General features: G+C 52.3%; 1 protein-coding gene across 2 annotated transcripts in view; it reads right to left on the reverse strand.

Annotated features, from left to right (window-relative positions):
* Positions 1-23,800, reverse strand: part of RAB11FIP3 (RAB11 family interacting protein 3) — an 81,176-nt gene that overhangs the window by 25,494 nt on the left and 31,882 nt on the right. For both annotated transcript variants that reach the window (XM_030229622.2, XM_030229623.2), the window contains exons 3-4: positions 14,523-14,614; positions 2,148-2,335 (exon numbers count right to left, since the gene is read on the reverse strand). In XM_030229622.2, coding sequence (XP_030085482.2) covers positions 2,148-2,335; positions 14,523-14,614 — 280 coding nt within the window. The remainder of the gene's footprint in view (positions 1-2,147; positions 2,336-14,522; positions 14,615-23,800) is intronic.

Genomic DNA, 23,800 nt, shown 5'->3' on the forward strand with positions numbered 1-23,800 from the left:
TCCAGTGCCACCCCCTGCCATGGCAGGGACACCTCCCACTGTCCCAGGCTGCTCCAAGCCCCAGTGTCCAGCCTGGCCTTTGGCACTGCCAGGGATTTAGGGGCAGCCACAGCTGCTCTGGGCACCCTGTGCCAGGGCCTGCCCACCCTCCCAGGGAACAATTCCTAATTCCAAATACCCCATCCAGCTCTGCCCTCTGGCAGTGGAAGCCATTCCCTGTGTCCTGTCCCTCCATCCCTTGTCCCCAGTCCCTCTCCAGCTCTCCTGGAGCCCCTTTAGGCCCTGGCAGGGGCTCTGAGGTGTCCCTGGAGCCTTCTCCTCTCCAGATGAGCACCCCCAGCTTTCCCAGCCTGGCTCCAGAGCAGAGGGGCTACAGCCCTTGGAGCATCCTCGTGGCTTCCTCTGGACTCTCTCCAACAATCCTGTCCTTCCTGTCCTGCTGACCCCACCCCTGGCAGGCAAGGGGAACCAGCTGCTCTCCCAAAGCCCGTTTCCCCAGGCAGTTATGTACCTACAGGCAGGTGAATCCGAGGCAGGCTGCCTTCCCCAGCGGGCGGGAGCGCACACAGGCTGCCATGGCCCTGCAGGGACCCTGGGCTGCTGGCAGGGAGCTCACAGCTGATTATCTCCCAATTTAACTGTCACTGAGCTGGCCTGCTGCAGTGAGAAGAGTCCAGCTGGATAATCCCATTTATGCTCTAATCCACAGCACCCTTTCAGCCCCAGGCCTGGCACTGCTTGCTGCCTCTCTGATGTCCCCAGATGGGATTTTGGGTGGGAGGGAAGCTTGGAGCTCCCAGAAAGCAGTAAGAGCTGTAAGCACTACCTGGAGCACTAACCCTGGGCCTTGTGTTTTGGGATAAACCTCATCCTGTGTGTTACAGACCTTAAGCAAAGATGATTCCAGAGCTTTTTGGACTGGTGTTCTAGGGGCACTAACCTGGCACTGGCACAGATTTTCCAGGGAAGCTGTGGCTGTCCCAATCCTGGACAGGTCCAGGATGGGGCTTGGAGAAACCTGGTCTAGTTGAAGGTGTCCCTACCCATGGCAGAGGGTGGAATGAGATGAGCTTTAAGATCCCTTACAACCCAAACCATTCTGTGATTCTGATCCCAAAGGACTTCTTCCCTGCCTTCCTGCCTGCCAGCATCCCAGTTTCACCCCAAACTCCACTTTTCTTCCAAAAATGGGGTGGGCCCAGGAGCAGTTTCGCCAGCAGCAGTTCAGACCCAGGGAAGGAGATCTTGGCTCACATTTCTGTGCTCCAGGCAGAGGTTTCAAACCAGTTATTACAGGAGGTGGTTGCACATCAAAGGGCACATGCATGTTTTTAGGGAAAACAAAAATAGAATGAGTTCCCCTCCTGACTGGAAAATTATATGTTGTGTTTCTGGCTTAAGTGATAGATTAAAAACTGCAAGTCTTTCAGGTGTTTGGATCACCTGAGAAGCTATTTTAGAGGTTAAAGATGCTAATGAGGGTACAGAAGATCTCCCAAGGCAAGCAACGATTAACTCAAAGAGATTGCCAGGCTGGGCTCCAAACCAGCCTACACAAACCAGCCTAATTATTCTCGTTATTCCTCCAGAAGAGCTATTTTGGTCTTGCACGTTGTTACAAACACAAAATGATGCCTCAGGTTTTAGCTTTTATATTTTTCAGAATCTGTACAGCTTTAGTGTGTGGGTCTGCGCTTCATATTAGGGGATGGTGAGCTCTCTTCACAGAGTAGGTATACACAACAATTCCTTCTCTAGCTGGGGACCAAGGACAAATGATCCAAATCTCAGGCCCAAGAACACAAACAATGTGGACTGAACAGAGAAAAACAAGAAGAATGGGCTAAAGCTGGAATTGGACAATTAACTCCAAGATACAAATGGAGCAGAACTTATCAAAGTGAGAGACCCTGTGACCGGCCGTGCATTTTGTGACCATTTTGGGTTCACCTGGGGTGCAGCCCTGGCTGGGCTCTTGTGCTGCCCAAGGTGGATCCATTGAGGCCTCCTAACAAATCCCTACTTTATTCTTTAGCTCTGTCTAGTCTCTGTAGGTCAGCCTGCACAAGGCATCAGAAGAACAACCCAAGTTCCAGCAAGACAAACTGGGTGTGAAACCCTGGGGCTGTGTGGGGGTTTCTCCTCACCCATGCTCCGGCTCCTCGATGGGATCCGTGAACTCCGAGTGCACGGCGGAGTCGATGGCGCTGTCGGTCTCCACCTCGTCGTGCATCTCGTGCTGGACCAGGGTGCTGGTGTCCTCATCCGTGAAGGTCTCACACTCGCTGTAGGTGCTCTCCGAGCCCATGTAGGCACTGTCAGTCACCTCATTTGCCTGCTTAAAACAAATACACAAGAAGCAAAATTATAAGATCCTACAGCTGAGTGGGTTCGTAGCAGAGCAGGACAAAATGTGGATGAGGCAGGGAATTTTGGCTGTGTTGAATTTCTGAGCACAGAAATCCAACCTCTGGAATCACCCCAGGCCCAGGTGCTGCTCTGTGGGCACCATGGGGTGCACCTCAGCCTTTGCAGGGCTTGGGAAGCAGATCGCAGAAATAGGGACTAAATAAGAGTTGGAGGGAGGTTTTGCTGTGAGCCAGAATGGATGTGGCCAGGGCAGGAGGGATTACCACTGCTGACTCAGCAGTTCCCATCACTGCTGCTTTCTCCCACCTCATTCCAAGAGGACATGTTATTAATTCCCTGCAAAAACCACCATTCAAAACTCCCAATTAGCCCTTGGAGCACCTTTTTTTTTGTCCTGTCTGGTAAAACCTTCCATCCCTCATCAGCAAATAAACTCTTTCTAAATCTCCATTACAGCTTCTGATTTGCAGGAACTCAAATCCCCACACTTCAGCTGGAGCAGCATCTCAAATCCATCACTGAGCAGGCTCTGGCAAAGCAGCAGGGTTTGTGCTTTAAGAGACTCAGATAGAGCAAGGAGAACTGTGTTTTCCAGTTCGGCACCCCAGGCAGGTTCAGCTTCAGTCCTGCCTGTCTGATCCCACACACAGGCAGGGACAATCCCATCTGATCCTGATCTCTGGAGAGCCATGGCAGCAGCAGCAGAACCCCCCAAAAGCCAAAGCTCTTGTTACCCCTCACAGTGCCAGCCCCTCTCCTAAGATTTGGGGATTTCCCCAGCATGCCTTGGAGCAAATCAAGGAATTTTGGGATTGCCAGTGCTGGTGCTGAGCTCCAGCTGATCCCCTGTCACTGGAGGGGCTGGGCAGAGGGGTGGAAGCCCTCCTGCCAGGCCTCCAGGTGAAGAGCTGCCCATGGAAAACCTCCTGCTCCTCCTGGAGTTCACCTGGTGGGATCCCATGTGCTCAGCTGCCCCTCCAGCACAGCAGCACAGCAAAACAGCAGCAGTTTGAATGTGGGCACGACTGAAGCAAAACCCTTTTCTCTGCCAGGGCACACAGAACAGCTTTCAAGGCTTTTCCAAAGGATTTTGTAGAAAATTATGTTTCTCAAAGTACTGTGTTCATAAAATCATGGAGTGGTTTGGCTTGGAAGGAACTTTAAAGCCCATCTCATTCCACTCCCTGCCTACTCCACTACCCCAGGTTGCTCCAAGCTCCACCCAGCCTGGCCTTGGACACTTCCAGGTGCAAAAAGGGATAGAAAACCCTAAAGGGATGGAGAGAGAGCTGATACCAGCAATTCCCACTCCATGTGGCCACCGGGAGCAGCCAGGTGACTCAGTCCAGCCCTGCTTTGCTCGCCCAGTCCTTGTGCCCACCACACTCAGCAGGATGGACACAGCCAGGAGCTCCTCTTGGAAGCCTGGCTCAGCTTCCACCTGGTTTGTGGACATCAGCACCTCCAGGACACCTCCCTGAAGTTAAACATGACACAAACCTGCCCAGAGCTGGAGTCTGAAGTCAGGGACTGCTCCAGGGAACTCCACCAGGGCAGAGCCTGTGCCTGTCTTGCAGAGAGAAACAAAAGTCTCTAAAGCCCGCACCCACTTAAAAAAGCATCAATCCACCAAAACCACTTACACACCTAAAGCTGGGACATGCTTAAGTGCTTTACTGGATTTATGCTGCACCTTCTAGAAACACCATTAATGCTCCAGCAGGAGGGACAAGGGGAAGCAGAGGCTTCACCTGCCTTGGCTTGGTCACAGATAGAGAGAGCCCGAGAGGTGACAGCAGCCACCCCCAGCTGCATATTCCCCTCCCTTCTGCCTGTTTGAAAAAGATTTCATGCCAAACTGGAAAGAATTTTGCTTGCACACTACAAAATAAAGGCTGCTTTTTAAATACCAACCCCACCCCCCTCCTTCTCACTGGAAAAGCTTACATTTAAGCACAGGTTGAAGTATTATAATGAGCAAATTGAAGTATTATAATAAGCAGAGAATAAAGACAACTATTGAAAGAAGCCAAAAAACCTCCAAACACTCAAATTCACGGAGTAATTTGATTAGAAACCCTGCTGTGGTTACTGCTGACCCTCTCAACACAAAACCAGGAGCTGAACAGTGCCCTTAGTCAGATGTTGAAACAAGAGGACCTTTAAGGTCCCTTCCAACCCAAACCATTCTATGATTTCTCTATCAAATTGTTCCAAAACACCTTACTGGTGGGAAATACACACATGGACAGGCTGGATTTGGGAGCAACCCTTTTGGAGCAGGAGAAGCCACAAGCACCACATCAACCATTGTCCTTCAGCCACACTAAAGGTATGCATCAATTTATTACCTAAAAATTGAATTTTTCTTTTGTGATACCAGCCTAGATGAGGTTTCAGAAGCAAGAGAGCCCTATTAAAATTAAACCTGTGTGGACGATGAGTTAAGAAACAGCTGAAACTCTAAACAAAGTCCTTCCCCTGAGCACAAGCGTGGAGAACTTTGCTGCACATTTCACCACAGAATCAGTAACTAAACCTCAAGAAGAGATGCCAGGAGGAGATAGGGAAACCAAGGGGGTTCAGGTATTGCCAAATGCCTGACAGAGCCAAGTCTCTGTCCCTGGGCAAGAGTGTAGGTACAGAAAGTTCTTATTTATGGCCTCATGAGCAGCTGGTTTGTGCACTGACCCTTCAAACCCCCTGCCACAGCTCTCCTTCAGGCAGCTTTGCCTTCCTGTGAGCAGAAAGTAAACATTTTTTCCAGCTTAAAAAAAGCCAAATACACACTTTAAAAACATCCATGGGCTCAGGACAGCCAGGTTGGGCTACATCCACCCCAGAGGACTTGCCAGGAACATCAGTGCCACGTTCAGAGGGGGGCTGGTGTCACCAATATCAGTGCATTTTGATTTCTTATCAAAAAAAAACACACCCTGAGGTGCTTCAGGCAAACCTCAGACACTGAAACTGGCACTCAGGCACACTCAGAGTTCTGAGCTGGAACAGGATCAGGGTTTGATGGAGGTACCAATCCCAAATCCAGCTCCTCCAGCAGGTATTTCCTCAGAGCCACACCTGGCTGACAGGACAGGGGCCACCCAGAGGCATCTCTGCCTGCTCAGGGAAACTCCAGGGATCTGAGAGCCCAGGTGAGCACTCCTGCTTCTGAAAGGAAATAAAAAGTGAAGTCAGCACTGGGATGATGTAACGTGCCCTGATCAGATAGGTGAGGTGCCTTTAGGAGCTTTCTCCAACAGCACCTCATCCATCCCAGGCATCTGATGACATCTCGGAGTAAAGATTGCTTAATTAGATGTTGCAGAGTGCTATAAAACCATATGGATTTTTAAAAAAGCTGCTGCAGTGTGAGGGGAGGGATTCCTGGGAGTCACCTGCAAGCTCCAGGCAGAGACAGAAGGTTCAGCACAAGCTCAGCCAAGGCGTTGTCTTGTAAAGGAAGGCAAAGTCTGGCTCTTAGGGAGGTTCCTTCCAGGCAGGACTGTCCCTGGAGCTGTCCTGGCATCCCAAAGCTCTGCTGTCCTTGAACACAAACCCTCGGAAGGTTGGGAGGGGAGCTGAGTGACAAGGAAAAGGAAAAACAACTCTGTTTTCCCAGCAGTGTGAGCCTGTTCCTGAAGAATCCAGCCCTGACTGTGCACAGGATGTAGAGGAGATAGATCAGCTACAAAAATCCCCCTCCAAGGACACCCTGTGGCCCTGACAGCGGTGACAGTGCCAGGCTGAAAGCCAGGGAGAAGGGACACAGTTGTGCTTATAGTCCCACATGAATGCAGCTGGCCCCAGGGCAGCTCAGCCTCTGGAATGTCACTTTGGGTCCCAATATTGCCCTCTTCCCACACACCCAGGCAATGCCAGCTTCTCAGGGAAGCCAGGGAGCCTCTGCTCAGCCCTGGGTGAAGGCACCTTGCACAGCTCAGCCCCTGGAGTTGGGGTTGTTACACTCCATCAAGGCTGGGCCAGAGAAATGTGCTGCATCTGTTTGGGCAAATCGAAAACTTACCCAGCCCAAAACCAAACCCCAAACCAACTCACAAAACACCACAGCTGGCAGGCTGTCCCAGCACCCCAAAAACCAGCAAGCACTGTCCCTGCTGGTCCAGCTCCCCAGGGAGACCCTGGCAGAGAGGAGTGTGAAGTTACACCACAGCCCATGGAGTCACAGAATTGTGGAATGGTTTGGGTTAGAAGGGACAATAAAGTTCTGCCCAGTCCCACCTCTCCATAGAGAGGGACAATTTCCATTAGCCCAGGATGCTCCAAGCCCTGCCCAGCCTGGCCTTGGGCACTGCCAGGGATCCAGGGGCAGCCACAGCTGCTCTGGGCACCCTGTGCCAGGGCCTGCCCACCCTGCCAGGGAACAATTCCTTCCCAGTATCCCATCTAAATCTCTCCTCTTTTAATCTAAACCATTCCCATGAAAAAAAATCAGGTGGATCTGCCCAGGTAACAAGTCAGGTGCATTCCCAACCTGCCCCTTCCCGGCACCTCCAGTGCTGAGCCCGGTCACTTTGGAAATCCAACCCCTCCTCACTTTGTGTCAGCTCAAAAAACCCACCTGTGGAGACATCCTGTCCGGAGCCAGGGCCAGCTCCGGGAGCTGCTTCTGCGAGGCAGGAGGGAAGCAAAGTCCAGGGGAGCCGGGAGGCTTAAGGAACGAGCTGGAATCCCAACAGAGCGCCTTTTGTTCCCGAGCTTCCGATAAGGAGCAGGAGCTCCGGCACACTTCCCTGCCGGTGAGCACAGCCTCCTCCCGCTCCCCTGGATTCCAAAATAAAAGCTCGTTTTGGGAGCCCTGCTCCGGCCAGCCCGGCTCTGGCTGCTCACACTTCCACGGAATCCATCCCCAAAGAAAAAGGTTGAATCTGAAAGCAACCTGTCGAGGTTTATCTCGGCCTTCCTGGTGTTTCTGGTGAATAATTAAGCGTTAAGTGACAAATTCCTTCCTTATAGCCACGAATAGAGGGATGTATAAAGCTTGGATTGCTCACCAGGGGCAGGTCAGAAGCACTTTTGGTGACTCAGAGTGTGGTCTCTGGCAGACAGTGACGATGCTGACCCCAAAGAAGGTTATAACCACCCCAATGCCAGCCTGCCCCCTGCAAACAGGAGCCCAGTCCTGTGGGAGAGCTGATCCATGGGATCTTCCTCTCTCCATGGCACACGGAGGCCTCGGCACCGCTCGCACCCACAAGTTCTAAGGGTTTCCTCAGGTTTTCTGTTTACTCTCCGCAAAAACCACACGTACATCAAGCTTCCTCAGCGCTGCCTACCCAGCACAAACACACAGATTTCCTTCCATTACCTTCCCAAAGCCGGTTCTCCCCTTTTCTCTGGGTTATCATCGCTGTGCTGCGGGCCAATTGCTCCCGAGGCGCGGAGCTCAGAGCAGAGGGCACTGCTGAGCAGCACTGCCCGCAGTGTCCGGACCCTGATAGGAGCTGAGCCGATCCCAGGCCAGCCCAGATTGCTGCTACTAGCACGGCAGCAAGGAGTTATGCTTTAACCCGAGCTCTGCCTGTGCCTGCTCCTCACACCGCAGGTCACAGCCCCTGTGCTCCTCTGCTTGTGCCTCAGGACCTCGAAAAACATCTGAACTCCCATGAGAGCACAAAGTCAGACACTGAAACGAATTAGGAAACCCCAATCCCTGCCCTTTTTACTTCTCAAACTCTTATTGAGACTCCTCGGCTTGCACTGCTGCCCCCTCACCTCCCAGCCCTCCCGTGTCCCACAGCCCAATTCCCACGTTCCCAATCTCACACACTCTGCTTGTGGTTCAAGATAAGGCTCCAAGGACTTTGTTTTCCAAACTCCTTCCAGCCCATTTCCTACTGGGCAAACACTTCAACTGGGATCTTTTCTGACCAGCAAAGAAATTTCTCACAGTAGCCCTGCACCTGGGTCCTGCCTTCAGGGACATCCCTGTCCCATTTACACTCCCACCCTTCCCTCTACACAGCTTGGAGTCTACAAAATAAATTAATTATTTCCTTAGTATTTTCAGGCTTTAAGATATCAAACTATCACCATGGACTGATTTGGGAGAGCTGGAGCCCTCTACTCTGGAGCCAGGCTGCCAGAGCTGGGAGTGCTCACCTGGTGAGGAAAAGGTTCCAGGGACACCTCAGAGCCCCTGCCAGGGCCTAAAGGGGCTCCAGGAGAGCTGGAGAGGGACTGGGGACAAGGGATGGAAGGACAGGACACAGGGAATGGCTTCCACTGCCAGAGGGCAGGGCTGGATGAGATATTTGGAATTAGGAATTGTTCCCTGGGAGGGTGGGCAGGCCCTGGCACAGGGTGCCCAGAGCAGCTGGGGCTGCCCCTGGATCCCTGGCAGTCCCCAAGGCCAGGCTGGACACTGGGGCTTGGAGCAACCTGGGAGAGTGGGAGGTGTCCTTGCCCATGGCAGGGGTGGCACTGGATGGGCCTTGGGGTTCTTTCCAATATTTCAGGATTCTGTGAGTACAAGGATAATATGGGACTGTTCACTTGCTGTCCACAGGGTTCATGGCCCTTCGTCTCTCGGTGCAGGGGAGCAGAAAGGCTTTGGGGGCAATGGGGACATTGCTCAGGGCTCCATGTGCTTCCCTACGGACAGATGAACGGACACTGAACTGCATCTGTCACATTCCACAGCCCTGCAGTTCCAGCCACCTGCAAGATTTCAAGTCCACCAGCTGCTCAGGACAAAATGATCACCAATTCCAGCAGCCAGCCCCTGGAAAGGGGCTGGCCCCTGGAATTTTTGACCATTTCATTCATGGTGCTTTCTGGTCAGCCCTGTGAGCAGAGACCTACTGAGGCCATTCCAGAAGGTGGGAATGGCTCTGGTACAGAAAACCTGAGCTCTCACCTCCATGTCCCCATTCCAACCAGGAGCCCTTCACAGCTGGGTTAGGACAGCCAGGGAACAGCTGAACCCAGGCCTGCCCTGGTGCTTTGAGCCCCTTGCACAGCTCAGAGGAGGTCCCAAAGCTCAACTTCATCTTTTCAGCCTGGCTGGCCCCTGCCAGACATGCACCCGGTGGTAACAGTGGTGTGGAGAGGAAGAGGAGGAAAAAGCCTCACCTAAAATGCTACAGATTGCAAAGCAGGGCCCTCCCAAAGGCTCTGTGCTCACCAGGCCTAGCTCTGCCTCTGAGAAGGAAAGTATTTTCCTGGGAATTCTGTACTGGGAAAGGAGGGCTCAGAAGGTCCACAGGGCTACTAGGAGGGGTCACAAGGAGCCTGCAGCAGCCTCCTCCTGTGGAAGAGGTTTTACAGTGACTTCTGTGAGCCAGAGAGAAGTTTGATAAGAGGATCCATGTTTGCCCCGGAAGAATTTTCAGCCAAGGTCGTTGACAGAGAAACCAAGAAAAAAAGAAGGATAAATAAGAGAAATCTGCAACTGTCTGTTCCAATGAGCACTTTGTCTTTCCTGACCAATGAGTAAAGTGTAAACTTAGGAGTTTTGTAAGAATATATAAAAAACATGCATGCTAAAATAAAAACAGGTTTGAAGCCTTCTGAAAATGGAGTGTTGCTTTGTATTGTGACTGTCTCAGCTATGACATCCTACAGCCACCCCACGTGAGCTCCCTGCAAAACACAAGGCACCAGGAATGACAGCAAAGCCTCTGGAAGCAGGTCCCCACATGCTCCCACAACAGCTTTGGTGCTACCCCCACACAGCTGGGGCCCTGCAAGTCCCTGGTCCCCTTTGTAGAAGCTCTGAGCAGCTGGAGAAACACAGCAATGTGGATTTTTGCCCTCAAAGAAGCCTTAAGTTCAATTGCTCAACATGGAAAAAAATCCTGGCTCTAACGGAGTTAAAATTTCACAGAGTTGGTGTGTTGGCCTAAAAGCTGCTGCTCAGTGTTGCACAGAATGTCACAGAGTATTCTGAGCTGGAGCTCTCCCAGCTGCACCTGTAGGCAGGCAGGCTGAGAGAGCCAGGAGTAGCTCCTACTCCCAAAATACACAAAACTTGGGATGTGCCCAAGTCCCATTTTCCTCCCCAGATCCACTCCCCTGCTGCACAACTCCCTGCTAGACAAATAGCCAGAGGGGACGTGCCTGGGCTGGTGCAGGCTCCCAGGGAAAGCCAAATTCCCCTCTCGTGGCTGTGCAGAATGTGTTTTCCTGGCTGCTCCCAGCAGGAGCCACGGCAGCTGCCCAGCAGATGGCAACAGTCCTGCACAAGGCACTGCAGCCGAAGGACCGACGGCTGCCCTGTCCTGCAGAGCTCAACCAGAGCCTTCCTCTGACCCTGCTGGCCCAAAACACGAGTTCCAGGGCTAAAAATCTCTATTTGGGATATTTATGGTGCTCCCAGACAGCCTTTACAGGGCACTGGCTGTGCCTCTCCTCCAGCCCACCTGAAATTAAAGATCTCCATGCCATCCCAGCCCAATCCCAGCATTTTCATGCCTCGTTTTCCTTTTTCTGCAGTCATCCTTCCCACTCTGCACTGCCCAAAGGGGCTCACCTGCTCCAGGAGCAGAGCAGAGGGGCAGAGCCCTCACCCTAGGGCAAGGCACAGTGGGTATCCTTGTGCTGCTGGGCTGATGGTTGAGCTTGGAGTTCCTTTCCAGCCTAAATAATTCCATGATCCCAAGAAAACTAACTCCAAATTCCCCTCCATGTCCCCCAGAGCATTCCAAACGAGTCCTGTGCCTCAGCACTGAGTCATAAGCACCACAGGAGCTCTCAAGGGAGGCAAGGAGAACTCCCACCTTCCAGGCAGTCAGCAGCCAAGCTGTGCCAGCCCAGCCTGGGGGAAAACAGGGCTCAGGTGTCCAGACGGAAAAGCTCCAAGCTCCCTTACATGTGACTTTGACAAAGCAGGAAGGCTGTCATTAGTTTTTGGTGTTTCTCACCCAGCAACCACCACGCTTCCACCTGAGGCAGGAGGAACACACTGGGAGGTGATCCAAGCCAGGTGATGCTTTCCCTGCTCCAGCTGGGTGCCCAGGGATGAGGTTCCTCTTGAATGTGCCACAGAAGAGCTGCAGGGATTGGGATGGGCCCCCTGCAAGCCCAGCTGGAGGCATGAGAAGCCATGTGGCTGCAGGAGCTGCTGTTTCAGTGGAGCCATGGGAGCAGAAATTCCCTCTGGAAGCACCTTAACAGATAGCCCTGTCTGCTGGACCCTCCTGGAATGGTGCAAGAGGAGCCAGGAGATCCATGGCACATCCAGAGCCACAGCACTGGCTGAACTGGGGCAGTATCCAACATTACAAATTCCTGAGTTCCCACCTTGTCCCCTTCAAAAGCCTTCTCCTGGAGGAAGCAGGTGTTGGTGGTTCTCTCTGGAGAGCAAATACTGGGTGAAAGTCCCCAGCTCTGGGCTCTCAGGGCTTTCCATGGATGCTGAGCTCTCCTGATGACAGTCACCAGAAGAGGACATGACTCATCAAGCAGAGCAACCTTTTTAACAAAGAGAAGACATTTTCCTGGAGACTGGCTTAAAGCACTTGTTTACACTTGTTTGAACAAACACTGAGGAGAAAAGCTCCTGTCAGAAACCAGCACTTGGAAGAGCTGAGCACTCCAGCCACTGGGATTTTGGGCTGTTTAAGAGGGACCACAGCCAGTGCTCCACTCAATAACCACAAACTGCTCTCAGCACTTCTGCAAATGCAGCAACTCCTTCAGCTCTGATGTGACAGGGGAGGAGAAACCCCAGCTGTGCCACTTCCCCCCACAGCCCTGCCACAGCCAGAGGGGTTCAGGCAATGCCTGAGGTGTCCCAGGTGTGTTTTGGGGTGGGTTTAGCTGTGTGTCCTGCTGCAGCATCTTCTCAGGGCTGACACAGAGCCCAAAACTGCTGCTTGGTGCAGCGAGAAGTTTGCTCTGAGGAAAGGTGATGGTTTCACTTTGAAAGGTGATCCACACCACCCCCCCCAATCTCTTCTGGAGACTCCAAGCAAGAGGGGCTACAGGTATTGGGAACAGCTGCTTTTTCTGTCCTCTGCCTGGCTGACTCCCTGCTGCACCTAAGGAAGAAGGGTCTGCTGGAGCCCTCTCCAGCTCTTTTCCCAGTGCTCCCACGAGGAACACACCTTTGCTGCTCCCAGCAGGATGCTTTGTGCCACAGCTTCTCCCTCCCTGGGCCAGCTCCAGCTTTCCAAGGCACAGCACTCCAGGACATGTGGGATAAAAGGCACGTTGGGAGCTCACGGCTCAGCCAGAAGAGAACAAAAACCCCCTCTCCCCAAGACTCCAGTTTATTTTTACACTCCCAAGGCTGAGTGGTATTTCTTGAGCGTGTTCTCATTTGCAGAACCTCTACGAAATCCTGGCAGGCTGGAAATGATTTCAAATCATGTATCCAAGACAACAAGGATAATTCTTCCCCAGCATGTTAAACGTAGATATGTCCCTTAGATGACTACACTGAATTCAGTATAAAAATCCAGACAGACCTTTTGGAAAAGGAGATTTCAGGACTCATCACCTTTTTCCTTTGGGTCACCTTGTCTTTACAAGGAAAGGCTAGCCCAGCAGCAGAAGTATTTCATCCCAGTGGGGAACACACCTGCCTTGTTGGTATTGCTGCCCAGAATAGCTCCCAGTGATGACAGAGCTCATCTATGTTAAATTAGCCCTTGGAAAACATCCCTGCTCGGAATCTCAGGCAAGATGCTCCTTTGACACAGGTCTGAGGAGCAGAAAGTGAAAGCCTTTTCCTGTCACAGCCTCCACACTGCTCAGTCCAGCGTTAAAATGCACATTTGTGACCCTGCAGCACCTAAAAACCAAGGAAATCCATCTCCCTGCTTGCCCTCCTGTCCCACTTCTCCTCAGCTGTTCCTGGGGCTTGGAACTACCTTTCAAAAAGGAAAAATATACTAATATTCAACCTTGCCTGGAAAAGCTGTGGCTGCCCCTGGATCCCTGGAAGTGCCCAAGGCCAGATTGGACAGGGCTTGGAGTGATGTTGCATAGTGGAAGGTGTCCCTGCCCATGGCAGGGGGTGGCACTGGATGAGCTTTGAGGTCCCTTCAACCCAAATCATTCCATAACTTTAGGACCAGCTGCCCAACACCTGGGCTTTCATTAACCTTTTATCAAGAAATCACAAGTCCAAAATGATGTACTACAGACTATACCAAGCAAAAATACACACAAAAATAAATAAATACATTTGCATACAAATACAAAGTAGGTCAGGAGTCTCATTGCCAGCAACAAGTAGTGTGATAAAAATCACAAAGAATCATAAAATATCCTGAGTGAAAAGGGGTCCACAAGGATCAGAGCCCAGCTCCTGGTCCTGCACAGGACAACCCTGAAAACACGCAGGCTACCATGACACAGGTGTCATCCCTGAAGAGGAAAGTTTGGAAAAGAAACTTTTCCAAAAGGGAAAAGGGAAGTGATTCAGTCCCCACGTGGGACAGGGACCCAGCCATCCCTTTGCTCCCAAGGCTCCTGCAGTACCTCCTGCTCCAGGCTGGAAGGCACAGAGCAGGAATGGGTGAAGTCTTCCAAGCCAAGCCCAGCCCAAAACCCCCAGGCACAGACAAGAGGTCTGTCCTTTCCAGCTGGGAACAGCAGGATCACTGCTGCAACGTGTCCCTGTGGTAAGGAATGCAGGAGGGAACCAAGGCCTGGAGAATTTAACTAGATGAAAACAACCCAAATCAGAGAAACAGCCTTCATCAAGCCAAAGAATAGAGAGAAAATGTAGATTTTTGTCCTCTGCTCTGCCTTTTACTGGCCAAACAGCACCAAATGTCAGCATCCAACTGCTCTGCTGTGCCTCTCAGGCAGGCTCCTGGCTGGTACATCTCAAAACCAAGCTCAGGTTTGAGAAGCTCAGAAACTCCAGCAGGAAGACAAACCCAAGAGCAGCAGGTCCCCTTCCAGTGTCACCAGTGTTTCACCACAGACAGGAGCTCCCTTTCCACCTAGAGCACTGTGCTCTGCCCTTTCAGTTTTACCAACACCAATTTTAACTTAAACAGCACCAAATGCATGGTGCAGGTTCTCTGGGCTCGTCACCAGAGACTGAATTTGTGTTCACATGTTAAGCATCCCTGAGCCCCGTCACAGCACAGCCTCTCCCCAGGCACAGCCTCCATGCCCAAATCCCACTCCACGTGCAGCCAACACTTATGGGAACGAACAGATCTCATACTTGCCTCAAACGTGACGAAGTCATCAAACTCATCAGGGCAGGCCGGGGCTTCCTCCTCGGGGGTATATCCCATATCATACAGCTGGCTGTCAGGGTCTGCAGGGGGAAAAAACACACAGCTGCAATCACCCAAAGGGAAATCTGCACCCTCACGCCCAGGGTGGGTTTGGGAGATGTGACAGCGGTGGGACAGGAGCTTCTGTGTGCACGGACCGGCACCTCCAGCCCTCAGGAAGGGCCTGTGCTCCCAGGCATGCCACCCGCACCGGGGCTGAGGGCAATGGCCGCGCTTCGCCCTGCCTCAGATCCTACACGGCCCTTGCTGCTCCAATGGGGCCGGATCCTGGCTTCGTCCCTACCCCTCCATGCCCTCCATTCCTTTCCCTATCTCCGTTCCCTGCATCCTCTCATTCCTATCCCAGAAGGCTTTAATCCCGCTGTGGGCAGGGAATGCCTGGGATGTGTGTGTGTGTGACAGCCAAGTGCCATGGGAACGGCGGGGAAGGCAGGCTGCAGCTCCGCGGCGCCTGCTCCTCCCGCGGCCACCCGCAGCAGGAGCGACAGCACGAAAATAAGAGCTTAGCAGTGAGAGAGCCTCCACACAGAACCAGGAGCTTTGCAGCGAGAGAGCCTCCACACAGAACCAGGAGCTTTGCAGCCTCCACATGAATCCTGCACCTCCCGTGGCCACAGGCATCAGGAGCACAAAACAGGAGCTTTGTAGCGAGAGAGCCTCCACAGGAATTCTGCTCCTCCCGTGGCCACACGCACCAGGAGCCTCCACACAAAACCAGGAGCTTTGCAGCCTCCCCATGAATTCCTCCTCCCAGCCCACAGCCCCGTCTGCAGCATTGCTCCCGGCCCTTCTAGCGAGGAAAGGAGCGAGAATTCCCCGTGCTCCCTCAGGCAGCAGCTAATGCCCGATCCGGCACACGGCCTAGATCCCGGGCTGGAGGCACCGGATCGGGAGCAGTGCTGCAGTCCCAAAATAAACAGCAGGCTGGAGCCCACACAGCCTCGGAGCTGCCATGGCTGCCGAGGAAGCGGGCCCGGAGAGGAGGAGGAGGCACCAGTGCTGCCAGGGAATGCACAAGGATTTGGGGAGGGACAGGGGACACCTTTCTGTGCCCTTCAGAGCCCTCTCCGGCCCCACAAAGGGACACATAGGTTGTCCTGCTGTGGCTGCCCAGATGGGACAGTGACAGCCTCATCCAGAGGCACAGGCAGAGCTCCTGCTCTGGGCCCCTCTCCAGGTATCAAGAAAGGCCATTTTTCATTAAGGAATCACGTTGTGGTCATTTCAGACATCTGGTAAAAGGTCAAGGGATTGGGGGGCTGGTCATGGCACTGGGGGTGCTCAGCCTGGAGAAGAGAAGGCTCCAGGGATACCTTCCAGGGCCTAAAGGGCTCCAGGAGAGCCAGAGAAGGACCTGGGACAAGAGACTGGTGCGACAGGACACAGGGAATGGCTTTACCCTGCCAGAGGGCAGGGCTGGATGGGATATTGGGAAGGAATTGTTGCCTGGAGGGTGGGCAGGCCCTGGCACAGGGTGCCCAGAGCAGCTGTGGCTGTCCCTGGATCCCTGGCAGTGCCCAAGGCCAGGCTGGGCAGGGCTTGGAGCAGCCTGGGACAGTGGGAGGTGTCCCTGCCCATGTAATGAGATAAATTTTACAGTCTCTTCCAACCCAAAGCATTCTGAGAATCTCTGATCAGGGCACAGGCCTGCAGCAACACCTCCCACCTAAACACCATCCCCAGGGCCCCTCAGCTGACCACTAAACGCACACACAGGTGGGCACCCAGGAGATACTGCAGCCACCAACCTGAGGAGCTCCCTGGGGTGGGAGAAGCTGAACATGTGGCACCAAGAAATGACCCCTCCCCTCACCAGGGCCTGACTCCCAGGGTCAGGCTGTGAATCCACTCCAGGAATGACCCAAATTGCTTTTCCAGTGCCAGACCCAACACTGTGCTCCACAGGGTCAGGGCTGCAGCAGGGGAAAGGTGCTCTTGGTCACTTCAATATCCCACTGCTGTCCCACTGTGGCAGCAGCAGCGGTGCTGCTCTGAGCTCTCCTGCAGCCGCAAAGCCAGAGCAGGGCCCTGGGATACAGCTGGAAATGTTGCTGCTGCCTGGGCACTCTGCTCAGGGCAAGACCACTCCTGCCCTGACTATTGGGGTAGCACAGGAGGATCTTGGACTTCATGACCTTGGAGGTCTTTTCCAACCTTCATGATTCTATAAACTGAAGATGGCATTGTCCCTCTCCCCAAATGTCCCTCTGTCCCCACCTGCACAGCTCCCCCCATGAGCCTGAGGCTACAATGTGGAGGAGTTTTCCCATTAATTATCCCTGGTGCTATCCTGGGATTTGAGCCTGGTGGCTGACAGCAGGGAGGGGATGGGGATGGGGACAATGACCTGCTCACCTCAGTGGGTGCCACCAAGAGGAGCCTTTGCCCACGTCTGGGGGCAAAACCAAAAACAGTGCTCCTGGAAGGACTTGTGTCACACCACCCAGAGGGGACAGGCAGCCACCTCTCCTGCCCACCAGCACACACGGGCAGTGGTCAGCTCCAGGCCATCTCCAGAGATCCTGCTGCACCCCACAGCAGCCCCTGGAACCATATCCCAAAGGCACAGGCTGCTCCCTTCTCCTTATTCCCTCATCATTTCTCTTCCTCCCCCTCCAAGTAGACACACAAACACTTCCTACTCTTCTACAGACACATATAAAGATATTTATTCTCCTTGTTTCTTCCAGAGGGGCTTGAAAAGGGAGGATTTGCAGGCAAGTAAAGACTTCCCTTTGGAATCAGGGGTATGAAGTGTGGGCAGAGCACAGGCACAGGCAGCTCCTGCCATCCATCACCTGCCTCCTGCCCAGCTCCTGCCCAAACCAGGGGCTCTGGAGCCTTCCCAGCCCTTCAGGGAATGAACATGCTGGGCATCAACAGGATCCTTGTTGCTCTGTCTGTGTGCAGCCCAAAGAGGGGGTCTCTGTGTACCATGGGTTTATTTTCACAGCAAATTCCAGTGCAAAAATCCAGGAAAGGCCGTCTGAGAGGTCACCTGCACCCTGGTGGTGGCAAGGCCAGCACAAGCCATGCCCAGGAGCCAGCATTCCATGTTTCCACCTCCCCATGAGTCACAGAGAGCAAAGACAAACAGCACCACAAACAAAGGTTGATTTTTCTGCTGGATTCATTCCCTCCCCCTCCAAAAAAAGCCATATGGTGCTTTGTGTATAGGGAGAGTTGCCATGGAGAGCCTGCAAGTATGCCAGCACAACTGCCTGCATTAGGCTCACAAATTCCTGCCCAAAAGAGCCAAAAAAACCCCGGGAGCCAAAAACTCGGAGACCTTTGGTGTGGAGTGGCACTCCCCATGTGGAGAGCACTGTCCCCAGGTGCAGAGGGAGCCATGTGGTGACAGCTGGAGGGGTTTGCTCCCCCCACACCAGGAACAGAGCCAGGGGTGGCTGTGGGCCACCAGCAGCAGCACTCAATAGCCTCAATCTGTGGCACAGGCTGAGCTCAGACCCTCACATTCCCTCTGCTCTCCACCTTGGACAATAAAGTCAAGTCCCAGCTGACCCCTGGGACTCTGCTTCACGTGCCCTTCTCCCTGCCCCTCACACCACAAAGCAGCCTTTCCTTGCTTGCACTCATCCCTGATTTCTCTTTATCCTTCCTCGCTGAGAGCTGATGTGGTCACAACACTTGGGGTCACCTCTGCCCTACTCTGCTCAAACCCATCCTGTGCCCAGGGCTGGGGGTGGCATCAGGGACTGCCTTTCGTCCTCTGAGTGTCCATGACCAGCTTTTCCTGCACTTCCAGCTCTATCCATCACTCCTGCTGCCAGGCCAGTCACATCCATAAACATCCAAAAACCTGAAAGGTAAAAATCAGGCTCTGAGAGACCTTCTAGGCAGCTTTACTGCTAAACCACCACAGAATCATGGAATGACTCAGGCTGGAAAAGCCTTCCAAGGTCATCAAGTCCAACTGCTCTCCCAGCACTGCCAAGGCCATCATTAATCTATGTCCCCAAGTGCCACATCCACATGACTTTTAAATCCCTCCAGGGATGGTGACCCCACCACTGCCCTGGCAGCTGTGCCAGTGCCTGACCACCCCTTCCAGGAAGGAATTTTCCCAATATCCCACCTAAACCTCCCCTGGCACAGGTTGGGGCCGTTTCCTCTTGTCCTGTCACTGGAAGCCACCATTTAAAAGCCATGTGGATGTGGCACTTGGGGACAAGGGGCAATGGTGGCCTTGGCAGTGCTGGGGGAATGGTTGGTCTCAATGATCTCAGAGGGCTTTCCCAACCTGAATAATTCCATGGGCTCTCCATGGGGGTGGGTGAGACCTCTTCCCATGTCTTGTTGAGCTTCAGAGCTCTCAGGTATGCCAGTCACCTGGCTCTCCCAGGAACCCTCAGGAACAGCAGTTCTGGGATAAAGCTCCTGAAATAGATTCTAAAAACTGCTTCCAGAAGGCAGGATGGCAGTGGAAAGGCACCTTGAGTGAAGGGCTGTGGGTACAGCAGTGACACATGGGTCACACAGAGCCAGTTTTATCAGTTTCATATGGGAGTGACCTAGAAAAAGAGCCTTTCAGGAGCATTTGAGTAATCTACCAACACACTGTACACACTGCTGCAAGCCACAGAGCCTCCAGCCCCGAGTGATTCCAACAGGATGGATTTTGTGAGCTCACAGACCTGCATTGATCTGTGTGGGAATAAGGCTTGGAACCTGCCTGAATGGCACAGAACAAAACAGACCCCAGAAAGGAGCAGGATGAAGTTCTGCTTGGCTTAAGGGAGAATAAGTGATAGAAATCCAGCTCCCTTACTGGGAATGCTGCTGGAAAATAACACACAGAGCCAAGGATTTAAAAGCTGCAGGAATTCAGGAGGATCCTGCATAGGGGAAGCCATATGCAGTATTTCCAGAGGCAGTTCAGGGTCTCGTGCTCCAGCAGCCATGTGGAGTGATCCCTGTGGGATAAAGGCAGCACCAATGCCACCCACCCACCTTTTCCTTCCCCAGAGGAGAACGTTTATAATCTGATGCTCCCAGAAAAGAGCAGCTTTCTCCTCCATGCTTTCCCCAGAGATGGCCAATGGAGCAGGAGCACTTACTGCAAACTATCATTTCCCAAAAATGCCCCAGGGGAGGGAGCAAAGGCAGCCCAGGCTCCCAGCCCAGGAGGCAGTGGCACAATGAAGGTTGCTTACACAAGCCTGGCTAATGCTCTTCAGCAGCCCCTCGTGTCCTGAGCATCACTTATTGTATTTGTGGGGTGCCCCGTGGCAGGAAGGAATGATGGATCTGACTCCACGTTCTCAGAAGGCTAATTTATTATTTTATGATACTATATTATATTAAAGAATGCTATACTAAACTATACTAAAGAGTACAGAAAGGATACTTACAAAAGGCTAAAAAGATAATAATGAAAACTCCTGACTCTCTCCAGAGCCCCGACACAGCTTGGCTCTGATTGGCCAAAGAGTGAAAACAACTCCCAGCAGAATCCAATAAAACAATCACCTGTGGGTGAACAATCTCCAAACACATTCCAAAGGAGCAAAACACAGGAGAAACAAATGAGAGAAGAATTAGTTTTCCTTTTTCTCTGAGGCTTCTCAGCTTCCCAGGAGAAAAATCCTGGGCAAAGGGGTTTTTCAGAAAATGTGAATGTGACAATCACTCTTACTGACCAGGGCTCATCACACATTCCCTTTGATCCCCTTCCCATGGCACAGGCCCTGCAGCCTCCTCCAGACACAGCATGGAAAGGAATTCCCTTCCTGCCATGGAGGCCCTTTGGAGGCACAAATCCTGCTACTCTCCCTTTATCCCAGAGGCCTGGTGAGCATCTGCCCCAGAGACAGAGCAGGAGGCCACCCCTGGCACCTGGAAACTGAGCTGAGTTTAACACCTGGAACTTGTGCTGAGTTGAGTTTAACACCTGGAATTTGTGCTGAGTTTTAACACCTGGAATCTGTGCTGAGTTGAGTTTAACACCTGGAACTGGGTCCTGAGTTTAACACCCAGAACTGGGTGCTGAGTTTAAGACCTGGAATCTATGCTGAATTTAACACCTAGAATTTGTGCTCAGTGAGTTTAACACCTGGAATTTGCACCGAGTTTAAAACACGGGGTCTCATTTTTAATTCCCAGCAATCTGAGTGGTCTTTTCAGAGTGTCCAGTCACCAAACCCAACTCAGCTTCCTGCAGGCTTGTGCAGGAACAAAAGCTCACTGCTGGAGGTGTGGAAAAGGAGGTGCTGCACAGGGCCAGCAGTGGCTTAGAGCCACCTTCTGATGGAGAGACTGAGCCTCCAAAATAGCACTTGCTGCTGGTGAGACCTTCTGATGTCCTCCAGCTCCTTCATTCCTTCTACTTCCAAATCTCCACCCTTCTGCAACCTAAGCTGGATTTTTAGACAGAGATCACAGAATCGTGAAAAGCTCCAAGATCATCAAGTCCAACCATTAACCCAGCACTGCAAAGCTCACCACTCCCCATGGCCCTGCACTCCCTGCTCTGGGAAAAGACTGAGGCAGAACCTCCAGAAGGAGCTCATGGAGCCAGCAGAACATCCCAAGTCAGCTCCCAGGAGCACATCAGTGCTGACACAACCTTGGGGACACCCAGGGGCCACTCTCCTGTCCAGGGTTTGAGAACCCTGAAGCAGAAACTCCTTGAGATGCTCCACACCCAGGAGCTTACAGAAGACAATCTTATCTTTAGATATCTTTACCTTTTATCTTTATCTCTATATATTTTCTTCTATATTTTAATATTAATATATTTTATTTTTATAATTATATATAATAAATATCAAAATATTTTATATAGTCTTTTATATATTTTATCTTTATCTTTTTATCTTTATATTTTATCTTATCTTTATATAAGATTGTCCCACAAGCAAAATAAAATTAAAGAGACCCCTGACTCAGGAACTCAAATGGAGCAGAGGTTGTGACACCCCAAATAAGACAGGCAGAAACCAGGCATTTCCACAGGCTGGGACTGACTGGATGCCCCCATTCCATCCTGAAGGCTTCAGCCTTCCAGCTCAAAGCTCCCACATGGAGAAATGAGGATAGAGTTAAACCCAGTTCAATCCTCCCCAGCTCAGAGCTTCCAACCCCGGGCCCAGGAAATGCTCACAATGTTCTTACCCCCAAGCATGGCTGAATTTCATTTTCAGAGCGGTCCAGGCACAGCTTCCAGACCCACAAGGCTTAAAGAGAACACTTTCAACACCTACAGCACTTCCATCAACGTGCAGGCATTAGTCAGGTCTCACTTGCCATTTCTGCCCTCCACTAGCCACACCACAATTAATGCCAAGCCTCTCCAAGGCTGTCACTGAGCTCTGGGGAGTGGTTTGGATCAGAACCACCAACGTGCCTCTGGAAAAGATGTGATGGACAGGAGAGCTGTGAGCCTGGGCAGGCACTACAGACACCCCCTGCCTAGGCTCCAACCTCAACAACAGAGCTGCAAAATCACCAATGAAAATTATTTATACAGTTATTTATAAAGCCTCTGATCTCAGACTTGCCCTCTATGTCCTGATCAGAACCCAGCCTGGGTTTAGGGGAAATTTGGGACAGAAAATACCTAAGAGGGGAGGCACTAAACTACACCTGCAGGAAGAATTCTCCCCAAGGTGGTACTCCACAGTTCTGAGCCATCTCTTGGAAGTGATGATAGTGCTGCTCAAAAATGTCCTGTATGTTACAGGGAGGGTTGAGCAGCCCCTGTGCCAGTCTGGAGTCCCAGTCCTCCAAAATCCCCTAAAAGCTATGCAGAGTAGCAGGAAAGTGCTCCTGAAGGTGCATGTTTGAATTCCCTTCCCTGTTTGTCCCCCTAACTCCAACACTGCCAGAAAATCCCATGGAAGCACAGCCAGACCATGGGCCACCTGTCACTGAAGGACAGGGGAGATGCATTATTTAAAGTGCTTTTGCTCCAACTGGCTTTTGTATAGGAAACACCACCCAAAATAAAACAAAATCTTGGAGGGGGGTCCTGTAAAATTGGGGTTTGATCCTTTTTCAAGCCATTATCTGTGCCTGAGCCCTCCCCTGCAGGGGAAGGAGCACAGGGAAGAATTGGACCTTTTCAATGCAGGGCTCCAGGACGGCACCGAGGGGCTGAGAGGTGACAAACAGAATTGCTCAGGTTGGAGAAGACCTCCAAGATCATGGATTCCAAACGTGGAAACAAGGTCCAAACAAGCCACTGCCCACCCTCATCAAGGGTGGTTTTATTAGAACTATCACATCATCTCTGCTGAGCTCTCTGGAATTATTAACTACATTAATAAAAATTGCTATTGCCTTGTTAGCAGTAGTCCTTCCTGTTCTAAAGAGGAATAAACTGACCAGTGATTTACAGGAGCAGTTTGGACTGTAAGAGCTTGGAAAAGAGGATCATGAAGGAGAAAGACATTGAGGGACACAGGGACCAGGCCAGGAGGGGACACAGCCTGGGACAGGCAGAATAGGAGTGAGATGATGTGAGCTGTGCTCATCCAGAACATCAAGGAAATGGGAAAATTGGTTTCCCCAGTGTGTGGATGCCCACTGGAACCACCCCACCTGCTGCTCACCCACCCAGCTGCTTCCCAATCAGCCCTGGGAAAATCCACATCACACATGGCCTCTCTTGTCCAAGGAACCATTCTGGAGAAAAAAGCTTTTGCCACATCAGCCTGCCAGGGTGTCACAGGGGTGCCAGGTCACCCAGTGCAGTCCCAGCCAGCAGGCTGTGACAGAGCCGGGCAGGGAGGAGCAGAAGTCCTGAGTGAGTAATTATCCCTTTGTTAATAACTCTGGATTGACTGGATTCCTCAGGAGAAACAGCTGAGAGCTCTGCAGGGCTCCTTTCCTTCCCCCAAGCTGGGGCAGGGATCTCCTGAGCCCTGTCCAGGTGCTCCTGCTCAGGAGGAAGGACACATTCCCCACCTTCCTGGGCTGATCCAAGCACTGACAATCCCTCACTCTGGACTAACATCCAAACCTGAGACAGCAGAACAGGCAGGACAGAAACCACCCCCTACACCCACGTGAAGCCACCAGCCCTGCCCTGCCCTGCCCTGCCCAGCCCAGCCCAGCCCAGCTCAGCCCAGCCTCCTCCCACGCACTCCCCAAACTGCAGGCCAGCCCTGTTCCCAAAAGCATTCCCAGCTCCAGCTGTGGAGGAAACAGCACAGACCAGAAAGGGAATCCTGAAATGGAGAAAC

This window comes from Serinus canaria, chromosome 14, assembly GCF_022539315.1.
Source record: "Serinus canaria isolate serCan28SL12 chromosome 14, serCan2020, whole genome shotgun sequence".
Lineage (NCBI taxonomy): Eukaryota > Metazoa > Chordata > Aves > Passeriformes > Fringillidae > Serinus > Serinus canaria.